Source organism: Physeter macrocephalus, chromosome 5 (genome assembly GCF_002837175.3).
Source record: "Physeter macrocephalus isolate SW-GA chromosome 5, ASM283717v5, whole genome shotgun sequence".
In the NCBI taxonomy this organism is placed as follows: domain Eukaryota; kingdom Metazoa; phylum Chordata; class Mammalia; order Artiodactyla; family Physeteridae; genus Physeter; species Physeter macrocephalus.
Window position 1 is genome coordinate 88,847,191 of NC_041218.1, and position 15,524 is coordinate 88,862,714.

The following is a 15,524-nucleotide window of genomic DNA, read 5'->3' on the forward strand; positions in this document are numbered from 1 at the left end:
AAAAAAAAAAAAAAAAAAGGTCCTGAAGAACCTAGGGGCAGAACAGGAATAAAGATGCAGACGTAGAGGATGGACTTGAGGACACGCGGAGGAGAAAGTGTAAGATGGGACGAAGTGAGAGAGTAGCACTTACATGTAAACATTACCTGGTGTAAAATAAGTAGCTAGTGGGAAGCAGCTACGTAGCATAGGGAGATCAGCTCGGTGACCACCTAGAGGGCTGGCATAGGGAGGGTGGGAAGGAGATGGAAGAGGGAAGGGTTATGGGAATATATGTATATGTATAGCTTATTCACTTTGTTATACAGCAGAAACTAACACAACATTGTAAAGCAGTTATACTCCAATAAAGATGTTAAAAGAAAAAAAGAAAAGAAAAGGAATGTATATATAAATTTATCACTGTCATTTTGCTGTAAAACAGAAATTCACACAACATTATAATTCAGCTGTACTTAAATAAAATTTTTTTGTTTGTAAAAAAAAAATTATTTCTTCTAAGAGCATATTCTGAATCTCCTTACCATAGGAAAAAGAGCCTTGCCATTTACATAGATATTTAATTTTTAAAGTTAAAATATAAACAAAAAATTATTCTTTAACAAACTAATTTTTATTTATCTTGAATATTGACCATCATTTATTTGGTGTTAGCCCAGAAATAAATAATCTTATAATATCTCTATACACAATTTGGGCATAATAAATATCCACACACATTGACATATTCATGTAGTCTAACAACCACTAAGATGTGTACATATATTTAATTTACACATATGTACTAGACAATTAGGTATATACTTACATATATTTACATGTAAATATATGTAATCTAACATATGCTAAAACTTGTAAATATTTAATTTGCACACATATACTACACAGGTATACATTTACATACATACTTACATGTAAACACACACAGGCATATTTTCAGTACGTACACACATGTGTAAGTCCTTGTGGTGAGACATAACTAAACCTGATTTTCTCCTCTTTAGTGCTGTTTCTTAATCAACTACCTCAACATATGAAAACTGAAATAATGAAAAATTTTTGTCAATCTCCAAGGTTTTCACTCTCAACCTACATAAAGAAAAATATGCACATGTATTTATAGCATACTTCATTCCCCAAAAAAGGGAATGAGAAATAAAAACTAGATTAAGGGAATGTAAAAAGCAACTAGAGTAAATAATTTTATTTTTTCCTTTAGTTCTATCCAAACAACTTAATAAGACAGAGCTTCCAATTTATTTGTATTGTAACCTCCCAGTTAGACCAATTTTTTGCCAAACTTGACAGTCTGTTATTTAAATTCGCAAAATGCTCAAGGAAAAAGTTTCTTAAGAAATGCTCAATTATTACTGTATCAAACATTGCTTCCAAAATAAATGTGTCTTTCAAGAGCACCAAATAATTTTAGTTTAACATGATCGTTGAATGTCTAATGTTCTCAGAACAAAACTGAAGTTGGGGAAAGTAATTAAAACCAGATCCTAAAAAGTCAATGCATCTGAGCCTCCAGACACTCAAACTGCATGTGCTGTGGTTTCCAGTAAAACTAAAATGAGGTAACTTTTTACTCCTATAATGTTCATGATTCGTGCAAAACCAAATCAGGGTAAAAATGCTCATCTCCTCCTTTTTCTCATTAAATCATTATGTAGTTTTCAATGTTTTAAGCTAAAAAGAAAATCTCCTATAGTTACCTTCTAAAGTGATAAGAAAAAATTTCCTGATAAATTTAGGATAACCTAAACATCTCAGTTTAACCACCTTAGTTTATTCTCTTCACCCTCTCTTGTAAATCCAGAGAAGGAATTGTGAAATTGGTTTATGTGTCACTTTCTCCTCCCCCTCTTTGTTTCATCTCTTTTGGAGCTTAATAATTAGGCTGGAGGAGGGAAGGAGGAGAAGGATTACCACATGCCCAGAAGTGTGAACCTTGAAACCTTGGAAGAGGTAAAAGGAGGTTAAATGCCACAACACTCTAGTGCGCGCGCACACACACACACACACACACACACACACACACACGCACACACGCACACACACACACTCCAAAAGCAGGGAGGAGAAAAGAGGGATGATGAGACAGAGAAAAAAATTTTTTCATGAACTTGAATAGAATAGCTGATCTTATGCAATTAATAATTAAATAATTCTGTATTTTCATGTGCTTGTATTCCCCCTGTTTTATTTTCTTTTAGGTCACTGAAAATCAATTCATACCAATTTTTAAAAGGTTACATTTTTTAAAGCGAGACCAAACTCAGGTGTATGATCATATAGTTAGCATATGGGTAAACACTTTCATCTAAAATCTCAGAGCACCTAAAAATAGTATGATTTTCAGGCTCCAAAGAATGAAAATAAAAAGGCCTGGGACCTGTAGACTCAAAGATAAATGGCAGAAAGCACTGGCTTCCTGATACGTAGCCTCAGACTTTGGTTAGCCCTCTCTCATCCAAAGAAGCATTTTAAAGTTAATAAGTGATGGATATTAAGAGGCCATGTATGTCATCACCATGGTAGGTTTTAATACTTCTGAATGATTTGTAGTTGTTGATCAAATGTGACTGATCACCATATAAGAAATATAACCCAGTATTAAAAATGTTAACACTTAACCATTTTATTTTAATAAACTTTATTCTGTCACCTTGTCAAAGACCTTTTGAAAGCTTGACTAGATCATATTCATGGATAAAGTTTTATGTAAATGCATGTTTAATCCTTAAATGAACTGCAGTAGGTAAATCATGGTTTAGCCTTACAGGAACCTCTTGGCTTTTTCTTCTAGTAGGTTACATGCATTATAACCCCTTTTGTTATCGTAGAGTTACAATCTTGTCCTATATGCAAGTTGTTAGTCCTCTCTGGGATCTTTGTTTTGAAAGATAGTGTTTGTTCTTTTTAACTCTTTATACAATTTGAATGTACTACTAGGTAGATTTCTTAGGAACCTGCTAGAACCTTTGGAACCAGGGTCTGAAACTGGGGGAAATTGACATTGCTTGACACTAATGCCTCTAAAAGGAGACTTCTTAATGGTGTTACATTTTCCTCTTAAGTACCATTACATTGTCCAGATGCAGTGAAATACAGCAAAAATCATTTGAAAACAGTTTTTCCCACTGTCATGTTGCCAATCAACCATTTAGAACAGCAGTTCTCCACTTCTACTCTTCGTTTCTGTAAAACTAGATTAGTTAGATTAGTTTGCTGAGATGGCATAGGACTTTGGACTAATCATTTAAGCCCTCTGGGCCTGTTTCCTCACTTGTAAAATTACAGAGTGGTTTAAATGGTTCTAAGATTCCTTGAGCTGTAGAACACTAGAATTCTTTGCTAAAGTCTAGGGCACCGTTTGGCCTGGCCCTCTCTATAGCCCACCAGTTCATATAGTATTTTAACACTCTCCTATTAGTAATGTTAGAACTTGCAAAGTCTATTTCAAATTCATGGAAGAGAGCTTAACTTCAAGTCTGCCATGCTCTGGTGGACCTCTCAGCTATCATTTGCAGTATCTTTCCACATGTGAGATAAATCCTTTTATCTCAATAAGGGTTTCTATTAAAAAAATTTTTTTTCTGAGTTTAGCCCCAGATTTTCATAAATGCTTGGGGTTTTGAACTCTCAGGATACTTTAAATGGAGTTTCTGATGCATTTAACAGTTTCCACATTCCTAGATTATTAGTTCCCTTTAAGAATGTTATCTTTCATTATTTTACTAATAAGTAACTAGATTTTGCCCTAGTTCAATACATGTGTGACATACGATTGCAACTTTTCTTCTTTTAACAGCAAATTGAGTTGCTTAATGTTGCGATAAACATTACATGTGGCTTACTCACAGTAGCTACTTTATGACTTCCTATATATCACTCAACACCAGGTCTAGGAAATTTACTTCTCATGAGTTCTTAAAGTACCATTTGAGCACATAATCATTTATCCTATCCAGTTACTTATCTCATGCTTTCCATCCTGGTAAACTATGCTACCAACTCTGTTTGAATAACTTAAGTCCCTAATTGTTAAGTACCTGGTGTAGGTTTTCAAAGTCCCCCAATTTTTTTTTTTTTTTTTTTTTTTGTGGTATGCGGGCCTCCCTCTGTCGTGGCCTCTCCTGTTGCGGAGCACAGGCTCCGGACGCGCAGGCTCAGCGGCCATGGCTCACGAGCCCAGCCGCTCCGCGGCATGGGGGATCCTCCCAGACCGGGGCGCGAACCCGGTTCCCCTGCATCGGCAGGCGGACGCGCAACCACTGCGCCACCAGGGAAGCCCCAAAGTCCCCCAATTTTTATGGTTAGATGATATAACACAGATTATCTACAGAACACTTCCATTATATGAGAAGACTTTTACCACATTGCAGTTCATCATTCTACAAGTAAAATGTCAACCTATCCCTAGTTATCCTGTAAGTCTGACATTTGGAAGGGAGAGAGTAGACAAGAAAAATGGGAAAGCAAACCTCTCAGTCACCTTGGGCTGTGGAGACCTGACTATTGGCAGATGTTGATCTTGGCTCAACCAAGATCACATATGTATTGTTACAATTCCAATCCACTTCTTTTTTCTGTTGTGACCTACAAAGATTATTTGATTTGTGCTTAATTTTCAATCTTAATTCTTTTACAAAATAATGTAATTATCTTACCTGAATTCCAATATCGGTGATTTTATCACACTCAGATAGAGAAAGTTCCTTTAATTTTTTATGCCTGGAAAGTGTCATCAAACCCTAAAAATGTTTAATATAAAGATTATTTGATGATTATAATTTAGTTTGGAAGGTATATTTCCAATAAGATAACAATTATGCAAACTAAAAAAATTTAGCTTCTGTCTTCTATTTCTTTACACTTAACAAATCATAAAATCACTTTGGTTAGACAACATTGTTAAATAAAATTTTCAGGTTGTCTCTAGTGTTTTACAAAAAGTGTTAGAAATCCCAGAGCCAGGAAACTTCTTATCTGTTTCCAGGTAAATGTTATACGAATCAATATAAAGAAACCTTAAAGACCCCTAAGCTTACAGCTTTGTTTTGAAGACACTTCATGTGGCTAATGAATCTATTTATCAATAAATTCTTTTTTATGCCTAGCCTAAACATCTGAAAATCTTTAGCTCATTTTATATGTTTAACTGCTTGGAGGGAGAAGAAACATCTTTATATAAAGGTCTGTAGACAGATAATCATTCATCAATAGCTCACTTCTTTTTTCAGACTAAAAGCTTTGTTTCTTTTTATTTAAAAAAAAAATAGATTGTACTTTTAGCCCTTCATTTTTTTATGTGTGGTTTTGCTGGCCCGTTTCTCCGTACCTTCCCGCCCTAAACTGGCACAACATTCAGATAAGGAACTGACTAATGTGCATTATAGATGCCATCCTCCTGGTTTGCGTTCAGGATCATATTACTTTTCTATTTCTGTTAGATATGCTTCCTAGACCATTTTTCTCATTCTATGGTCCCAGAGCTGGTTCCCCTGCATCGGCAGGCGGACGCGCAACCACTGCGCCACCAGGGAAGCCCCTAGCCCTTCATTTTTTTATGTGTGGTTTTGCTGGCCCGTTTCTCCGTACCTTCCCGCCCTAAACTGGCACAACATTCAGATAAGGAACTGACTAATGTGCATTATAGATGCCATCCTCCTGGTTTGCGTTCAGGATCATATTACTTTTCTATTTCTGTTAGATATGCTTCCTAGACCATTTTTCTCATTCTATGGTCCCAGAGCTGACTGGCAGGGAAAATGCCAGAAATGGTATATGATTTGTCCTTTTTACATTTTATTTGCAGGACTGGTTTACATTTTATTGATCGTAAAAACCACATTTGGATTGTAATTGAAAATGGGTCCTGCAAATATTATATCCTGCTTTTTTCACTGATGTACCTATTACGCCCTTTCATTTTTCAAAAACAAAAGCCAGATCAAGGAGAAAAGTGCTTGAAATCCTGCTTCATTGAAATCACTGTTTAAATTGCAATTTCTAATTTCATTTAACAGTCCTGTATACCACACAAAAATAAAATCACTCCGTTTATTCTTTTAATTTTATTGCAAATGTGGATTCTTTTGCTAGGAGCACATTATGTTTTCTGTCTTCTTATTTCAAAACAAAGAATGGGCAAACCCTGTGAAGCCATCACACGTGGTCTGGGTTCCACATGTAGATACTGTTTTATTCATGTTGGAAGAATTGGAGTTTATATACTACCCCAACAGAAACTAAATTGTTTGAACAAAAATATCAAGTAAGAGATGCAAAGTTTTTCTCTTTTCCCTGTACTTGATAATAGCTAAATATGTTTTATTATTCTATGTGGAATTTGTCTTGTGAAACTATCTCTGAATAGTTTCTCTGAAGTTTTCACTTTTTTTTTTATGTCTATGTAGCCATGTTAGAATTTTTTTAAGATGAGCTGTGATGAAGTATACTTGCTAAGTATGACATTTAACAGACTATAATATCTTTACCATTTTGTTCAAAATTATTTTAAAATTATTAATTAATATTAAAATGGAGTGCCACATTGAATCACTATGGTTGTTCATTAAAATGTATGGCCTCAAAATTTAATTAATTAAATATCATTAGCCATTAAGTAAATACAAATAAAACCGTCAGTGAGATACTAAATACTACATACCTACTAGGATGGCTATAATTAAAAGGACAGATAATAAGATGCCTTGGCATTGTGAAGCTTATAAATGCTTCAAATTAGAAGGTGAAGCAAGTGATGGTTCCAACGTTTTACAGTCTTTCTTTATACCTTAGAAAGTCTTAAATCTCAGGTCTAGGCAAAATTCATTCATTCTTAATTCATCATTCGATAAATATTTATTTAGCATGTATTATATTGTTCAGGCTCTGGGATAGAAGCTGGGAGTATAAAGGTCAGTGAGGTGCAGTGTTTACTCTCAAGGAGCCCATAGTCTGGCATTAAAGACAGACATGTACACTAGATCATTACAACCCTGTGAAAGGTAAATACTGTGCACAGTGGTCGAACCAAAGAGGAAAGATGAGGACACTACTTTGGATTAGAGAAGACTGCATGGAGGAGAGTCATGAGTGGGGAAGTGGAAATTGCCAAGAAAGCTACAGAGGGAAGGACATTCTAGGCTGAAGGAACAGAATGTGCAAAAGCATTGAGGTATGAAATAGTATGGCATGTGTATGGAACTATATAGCATGGCATGATTAGATTTACATGGATTTTTAAAAAATCTGAAAAGCTGATCTAAGAATTTCTCTTAAGGAAGAAACTGCAGGGTTTTGTTTTTGTTTTGTTTTGTTTAATACCTTGTAAGGGCTTGGGGGGAAAAGTCCTTGGGGTTGGCTGTGCCAAGCTTTTACTTCTGGGAGGGATAAAAAGAGGAAAGTGGGAGGACAAGACAAAAAAAGAAGCAAAGAGGAGCCAACCAGATGGAGTGACTGAGCCTCAGTGAGGCAAAGAGCAGGTGGGTACTTAAATTTTCAGGGAAGTTGTAACATCATGAAAACGTAAATCCTCCTTCATCTCCCTCAAAAGTCAGCCAAGCTCACGAATGCTTTGCAGGAAAGGTTCTGGTTTATTTTCCCAAAATTTAGAAGGGGCTAAATTTTGTAATCAGGTAAAATGCAAAGGAAAGCAGATGGTGTGGTAGCTTGGAGAAGTCACTAGCATTGCAGGTTGTATGAGAATGCGAAGCCCTAGGAATTCATAGGAATCCTGGGGAGCACTTTGCTCCTCCATAGGCCATGGAATTGAGAGACCTGGATCTTAGGGGTCTAGGCGTCCCTAGTGGAAAATTGGCTTATATTGCAGCTCTGGTCCATTGAAGGGAGTGTCAAGACTTAAGATTCAAAAGGAAGCAGGCACCAAGCCATGAGAGCCTCGCACATTATTCTGGAATGTGGATTTTGTCCTATGCAACATTGTTAAACAAAACTTTCCCTCTTTAGGGAATAAGTGACAGTAATGCAAAAAGAATGAGGATGTGTTTCAAAAGAGGTATAGAGATCACAGGGCAGCGGGTGATTGCTTTTAGTTGGAAGGAATAGGTGACAGTCTAGAAGAGACTTTCACAGAGGAAGAAGAATCTGAATTAAGGCTTAAAGTCTGGGTAAGATTTTGACAAAGGAATAGGAGCAGTGTTTCAGACTGAGGAAGCAGCATGAACAAAGGCTTCATTTGGAAAGTGTGAGTTGTTTGGAAAATACTTCAGATTGGGGTCACTGGGAGTAGTGGGTGGGAACACTACACGCTGCCAGGAACAGATAGTTGTACACCAGATAGTTGGGAGCAAACAAATCCTTTGAAAACTCTTCTTCCCCACCCCCCCATTTTACATCTGGAATTGTTTAGCTGATGTAGATAGACATCACCAATGAACGAGTTACCAAATGTTGGAATGGTATGTGTGTCTGTGTGTACTTACTATATGACTGAGTCATACTACTCCAGGCTTAGAATATCACCAACATGAACATAAAACATACTTCCCCCAACTCTTTATTTTGAAAATATTCAAATCTACGGCCAGGTTCAAAGAATGGTATAATGAACACTTATATATCCTTTACCTAAATTCACCAATTATAAATACTTTGCCACATTTTGCTTAATTGCTGTGATAGTTTTACTGATATTTATGTGTGAATATAGTTTTATATGTACATATAATATATATATTTTAAATTCATATGTGTAGTGTAAACCATTTGAAAATAAGTTTCAGCTACCATGATGCTTTACCTCTGAATATTCTATATGCATCTTCCTAGGAATAAGGACATTTTCCTATGTAACTATATAGGATTATGTATATATTATGTGATACTGAAGATTAACAGTACTACCATACTATATAATATAGATTGAGTATTCAAATTTGCTTTTTATCCAGTCCTCAGAGTTCACACGTTTCATTTGGTTGCATGTCTCTTTAGCCTTTTTTTTCTTTAAATATTGTCTTTCAAGATCCCAGGCCAGCCATTACATAAAATGTCCCACATTCTGGATTTGTCTGACTGTTCCTTATTATTAGATTCTAGGTAAACATTTTCTGTAAAACTACTACCTAGGTGCTGTTTCATTAGAACTGTATTTTTCCTTTTTATTTAATAAATAATCCATGATGTGATCCTTTGAGACCACATGAATTCCCTGTTTCCCAACAACGTTTCAGTCAGTGATTTGAGCATTAATTGATGATCCTTGCCTAAATCAGTTATTTTGTTGAAAGTTGCAAAATGCTGAGTTTTCTGATTCTATCCTTCCTTCTAAATATAGAATCTGTTATTCATTTAAACCTTTTTTTCCATCAGTCTTTCCCTTATTTCCTGCTGAATAGTTTGAGAGGTACTTTGAACAAAAGATTATTTTAGACATAACAACTAGCTGTCCCAGTTAATTTGTTGTGTTACCTATTAACAATCTTTTTTATTAAGATATAATTAACATATAACATTATATTAGTTTTAGGTGTACATATAGTGATTCAGTATTTGTATATATCGTGAAATGACCATCACAATAAGTCTGTTTAACATCTGTCACCATATATAGTTACAATTTTTTTTTCTTGAGATGAGAACTTCTAAGATCTCTCTTAGCAACTTTCAGATATACAATGCATTATTATTAACTGTAGTCACCATGCTGTACTTTACACCGCCTGACTTATTTATTTTATAACTAGAAGTTTGTACCTTTTAGCCCCCTTCACCCATTTTGCCCACACCCCTCAACCCCACCTCCGCCAATTACCAATCTCTTCTCTGTGTCTGTGAGGTTTTTGTTTGTTTTTTTTTAGATTCCACATATAAGTGAGATCATACACTATTTATCCCTGTGTCTGACTTATTTCACTTGGCATTGTGCCCTCAGGGTCCATCCATGTTGTCACAAATGGCAAGGTTTCCTTCTTTTTTATGGCTAAATATAGATATACACCACATTTTCTTTATCCAGTCATCCATCAGTGGACACTTTGGTTGTTCCCATGTCTTGCCTATTGTAAATAATGCTGCAATGAACAGGGGGGTTACATATATCTTTCTAAATTAATGTTTTCATTTCCTTTGGATAAGTACCCAGAAGTGGAATTGCTAGATCATATGATAGTTCTATTTTTAATTTTTTTAGGAACCCTCATACTGTTTTCCATAGTGGCTACACCAATTTACATTCTTACCAACAGTGCACAAGCAGTCCCATTTTTCCACATCCTCACAAACACTTGTTATATCTTATCTTTTTGGTAATAGCCATTCTAACAGGCAACAGTCTTTTAATTTTCCCAAACTCCTCTTAAGCGCATTTACAAAATGGAGTTACTGTTTTGCTTGGTGTAATTATGTTGTTTGTTGGCAAAAGATGACACACTGAGGAAAATAAAAACATCAGTATTTTGCCCTATTATAAGACTAAATATTTGGTCATAATTAAAAAACAAGTTTTATATATTGTTAAGAGGAAGCCTTGTTAATCGGCTTCACAATCCGAAAGATTTAGTCTTTACAACTTGCACATGGCTTTTCTTCTGAGAGTCTGTGCTTTTAGAAAAAGTCTGGAAGATGGTCTAGGCATTATGGAATACTAACTTTAGAATAAAATACAATGTAGTTTATCTGATAGCCACAAACCATCCTTGTTTATGGTATATTTCAGTTTGGAAACTGTCAACACTTTAATACAGGCACACCAGAACAGTAAATAAGCATAAATAAATTTTATAATCTGTTCTGCATATGATTAAAGAAAGTCTCTTGAAAAAAAATCTGTATAAAATTACATAAGATTGCATAGTTTGTCCAACTTTTAATTCATTTTTTCTTGAATACTCTTTATAAGCAGTAGCTTGTAGGCTTTCAATATTAAAACACTAAAACAAACCTCTCTTCCATAGTCATGACATAAGCCATTGTAAAGTATGGAAAAAATATGAAAATATGACAATTGATTAATAACTACATTATTATAAGGAGTTCATACAAATTGGCAGGAATATTGAGACCCCTCAATATATAAATGACTAAAGAATATAAACAGAAAATTCACATAAGATAAAATACAATCACAAAGATAAACAAATATAGGGGGGAAATTTCTCTAACTGAGAAATCTATAAATATAATCTATACAATTTAGGATATTTAATATTTGAATATAGGATGTTGGAAAATACATTTTATGAAATAAGATGGAATGAGGTACCCAGGAGTCTAAGATGACTGAGGACTTTGATGTAATTATTGGGGGTGTAGATCATGAGAAATCTAAAAAGAGCAAAAGATCCCTAACAGCAAACATAAGAAGCCTCCTTTCTTGCTGCTCTTTTTTTTTTTTTTGAGGGTAAAATGGGATATAAGTTGTTGTGATAGAGGGGATAGAGTTAGAAGGTGTTGTTGAAAATCCTTTGTGTAAATTTTCTGCTTTCAGTAATGCTTAAATTGTAATTTATGGAATGCCTATGATTCCTTGTCAAACATACTGAGAAACAAAACAAAACAAAAGGGAAGATTCTGAAGTCAAATGGGTGTCTGTCTTTTTTGTCAGCCAGGACCAAATGAGCTCTTAGTCAGGAGAGATGTGTACTGGTACTGGATTGAAACATGTTGAAATGGAATTCAGCATCTTGTGTCCAAGTCCCAATCCTTTTCTTAGGATTCTTTTCCTGGTTAATGGTACCACCATGTCCACAACTGACCAAATAAGAACCTGGGTATCATCTGTGTCTACTCCTCTCCCCACTGCTCCCTATATCCAATCAATCACCAAGCCTGCCCTACCTATACTACCTCCTAAAAATCTCTTATGCATGCCTCATCTGCCACCATGATCAAAACCTCATTATTTCTAGTGTCATTGCAATACCTTTCCCATTCTTAAATAGATCTCCCTTACTGTTATGTCTCTGTACACAAATCTGTATGAGTCTTACTCAGAGTTCTTCAGTGGCTCCCATTGCATATAGCACAGTCTGAATCGCTTTGCGAGGCCATACATATTCTGCCCTCCACCTCTTTCTCCGTCCTCATCTCCTGCCACATCCTCTCTCTTCTCAGGCCATGCTATGACAATACAAAGTCACCTTTGGATTCCCCAACATATAACCCTCTGTCATGTCTCTATGCCTTCCCCCCTGCTTCTTCCTTCATTGAGAATGCCCTTCTCTTCTTTACCTCACAAACACCTACTGAAGATTTTAGCTGCACCTCAAAAGCTGAAGAGCATCTCCTGACTCCTCCACAGAGACAACAGAGACAAAAGCACTCACTTTCCGACTCATCCATGCTGCCAAGATGCAGTGCAGTGCACACATCTCCATAACAGCAAATATACCTCATTATGTCATAATTCCAATAAATTATTGCTAAGATGTATTGAGTGTTTACCATGTGCCAGACACTTACGTTAAGCAGTTTACAAATCCTCACAACACTGTGAGGGAAGTAATATTATAATTACTGTTTTAAAGAGAGGGTAATGGAGGCACAGAGAGGTTATGTAACTTGCCTGAACTCTCATAGTGCTGTGACACCAGTAAGGATGTGAAGCCACACTCTGAACTCATGCTTTTAGTAACTTTTAGCCATGTAATGTTGTTACTCTTGTTGTTGTTGTTGTTTTGCCACTAAGCTGTACCTTGAGACCAGGACTGTGTAAGTTTAGTACTCCTATAACCTTGCATAGCATTTGACACACAGTTGACAATGAATAAGTATTTGTGAATGAATGAGTAGTCTATTTATAAAATTATTTTTATGGACCCAGTTTTCTCTTATCTTGCTGGCATACTCTCAGAATTCTTGGATGAAATATAGTTCCCTTTGTAATTGTGTGAATCAGTGTTTACATTTATATAATGTTCCTTTCTGAAAGATTCGCTCTGTTTGGTATTGCCTACCACATTCTCTTAGGAGTAAAGAACAAAACTTTTATCGGAAATACGTCTTATCTCAATTAACACATCCTCTTTCTAAAATCATTGATAATGCTATCTTGTACAATGTCCATGAAAATGCATCTTAACCTCACAAGTGATCTTCCCTTTTATACTCTTGTTAGCAATTACAATTTTATAAAAATAATTTACCTTTTCTTCTTAATTATTTTTATTTATTTCTACTTACTTATTAGTATGAATTTTGTATCATACTTCTTTTTAAAATGTGTCAACCTTTCCACCCTAATTTACCAACCTATAAGTCTAAAGGAAAGCAGGCTTTGGTCAACACACAGAAATTGGTCCTCTATATGTTTATGGAGGGAAGGAAAATAAGCATCTCTGTTACCTGGAAATAGAACAAGTCACCTTGAGTCTACTTGCCTCCTACCTGATGGAGGTTGAGAGGAAGGTTATATCAACCAGATATTCTCCTTGAGGGAAAAGACAAGCTCAGGTTGGTCACTTCTTTTTGCAGTAATTTTAGTAGGCATTTTGCTGGAAACAGGAGAAAATTGACTGGAACTTCTATGAGGAAAACCACTGTTGCTAGTGATGGGACCAGCAGATTCATATCAGGCCACTGGCTGGGAAGAAGGGCCTGGAATGGACTAAGGAGAGGTCCAGCTTCATATGAAAAAGTTCAGTAGGGCAGACTTCCAATGTGTTTTTTGTTTTTAATCCAAGGCAAATCCATTTGTCTCTGAGTTATTCTGCTTTCTTTTAACTCCCATTCTTTCTATTTCTTAAATCTCAAGTGATTTCATGTGCTTCCTCCTTTAGGGGTTGTGCTGCACTAAACCTCAGGCTTTATTTGTATGTGTGTTTCATGCAGATGGGTGGTCTCTTGAAAGCGTATCATCAGATTAAGACATGCAACTGTAAGCTCTCCCACTCTAGCTCAGATCATAGCTAAGAAAATGTGGAATTTTTAAAAGTCTAAGTGTTTGGTTTACAGGAAGGAAACGGTACCAGATCCATTCATTCCCTCACTCACTGATCAAATATTTTGCACGCCTCTTATGTACTAAGCATTATGCTGGGCATCCCAAAGATAGGATGATCCAGCCTCTGCCCTCAAGAAACTTACAATTTGTAAGGAGACAGGCGTGGAAAAAAATATTAAAATATATTGAGCTGATTGCTTTTTTTGGAGGCATTATAAAGTACAGCAGAAGCACAAGGTAGGTAGATCCTAAGCCTGCCCAGGAATTCCAGAAGAGCTTCACACAGCTGAAACTTGAGGGATGAGCAAGAATTTACTAGGTGGACAAGAAGAAAAGCTGTTTCATACAGAGAGATTAACTCACAGAAATGGGAAGGCAAGGAGAGCATGACATGTTTGCGGAGCTGTAGGAGAGTCAGTTCTATGTCTCTGGAGCAAAGATGAAAGGTGGGAGTCATCTGGAAGTGAGGCTGCACAAGTAGGCAGGAAGCACATCAGGAAGAGCTTGGTCCTCCACACTAGACTATTTAGACTTTATGCTGAAAGCAACGTAGAGCTCCTGAAGAAGTCTGAGCAAGGAAGTGAAAGGCTCAGATTTGCATGCTGGAAGATCACACTACAGCAGAGTGGAGAACAGATTTAAGCACAGTGATACCTAAGACAAGAGAGGTTAGTAAGGAGAAATAGTGCTTGAACTATGGCAGTGGCAGCAGGGCTGGAGAGGAGGCAGGGGGACAGATATAGGAGATATTGTCAAAGTTCTCACATTAGCTTCTTTTTTTTTTTGGCTAGAAATATCTGAAACTAAATGACCTTATAACATATACAATTAAAATTAAGATGGAAACCACACACCAATATTCAATTAGGATTACTGGGTTTTTTTGTTTGTTTTGCAGTTCAATTTGAAAATAATTTGGGTGCTACCCAAGTGAGGCCATCTAAAAGCATAACACCCCTGTAGGGGACTATGCAATAATGTGGCAGAGATAAGATACAGTATATTAGGAACTAAAGAACGCTCACTTATTTAGAAAACCATCTAGAGTAATTAATCTCACCATGTGATTTATGTTTTCTTAAAGAGAGAATGCATCAATAAAATAAAACCTATTGATATTGCCTTGAAATGACCTAAGTTGAGACTGTGATTTTTTTAAAATTTAATTTAATTTATTTTTTTATACAGCAGGTTCTTATTAGTTATCCATTTAATACATATAATTGTATATATGTCAATCCCAATCTCCCAATTCATCACACCACCACCACCATCCCCCCCGCCACTTTCCCCGCTTGGTGTCTATATGTTTGTTCTCTATATCTGTGTCTCAATTTCTGCCCTGCAAACCAGTTCATCTGTACCATTTTTCTAGGTTCCACATATATGTGTTAATATACGATATTTGCTTTCTCTTTCTGACTTACTTCACTCTGTATTACAGTCTCCAGATCCATCCACGTCTCTACAAAAGACTCAATTTCGTTCCTTTTTATGGCTGAGTAATATTCCATTGTATATATGTACCACATCTTCTTTATCCATTTGTCTGTCGATGGGCATTTAGGTTGCTTCCATGACCTGGCTATTGTAAATAGTGCTGCAATGAACA

At 35.9% G+C, this 15,524-nt stretch overlaps 2 protein-coding genes across 2 annotated transcripts in view; one reads left to right on the forward strand and one right to left on the reverse strand.

Annotated features, from left to right (window-relative positions):
- The window catches only part of FAM185A (family with sequence similarity 185 member A), a 153,600-nt gene that overhangs the window by 102,522 nt on the left and 35,554 nt on the right, over positions 1–15,524 (forward strand). The gene's annotated exons all lie outside the window — the stretch shown is intronic.
- The window catches only part of FBXL13 (F-box and leucine rich repeat protein 13), a 192,261-nt gene that overhangs the window by 25,783 nt on the left and 150,954 nt on the right, over positions 1–15,524 (reverse strand). The window contains exon 18 of the mRNA XM_024115971.1: positions 4,674–4,757. Coding sequence (XP_023971739.1) covers positions 4,674–4,757 — 84 coding nt within the window. The remainder of the gene's footprint in view (positions 1–4,673; positions 4,758–15,524) is intronic.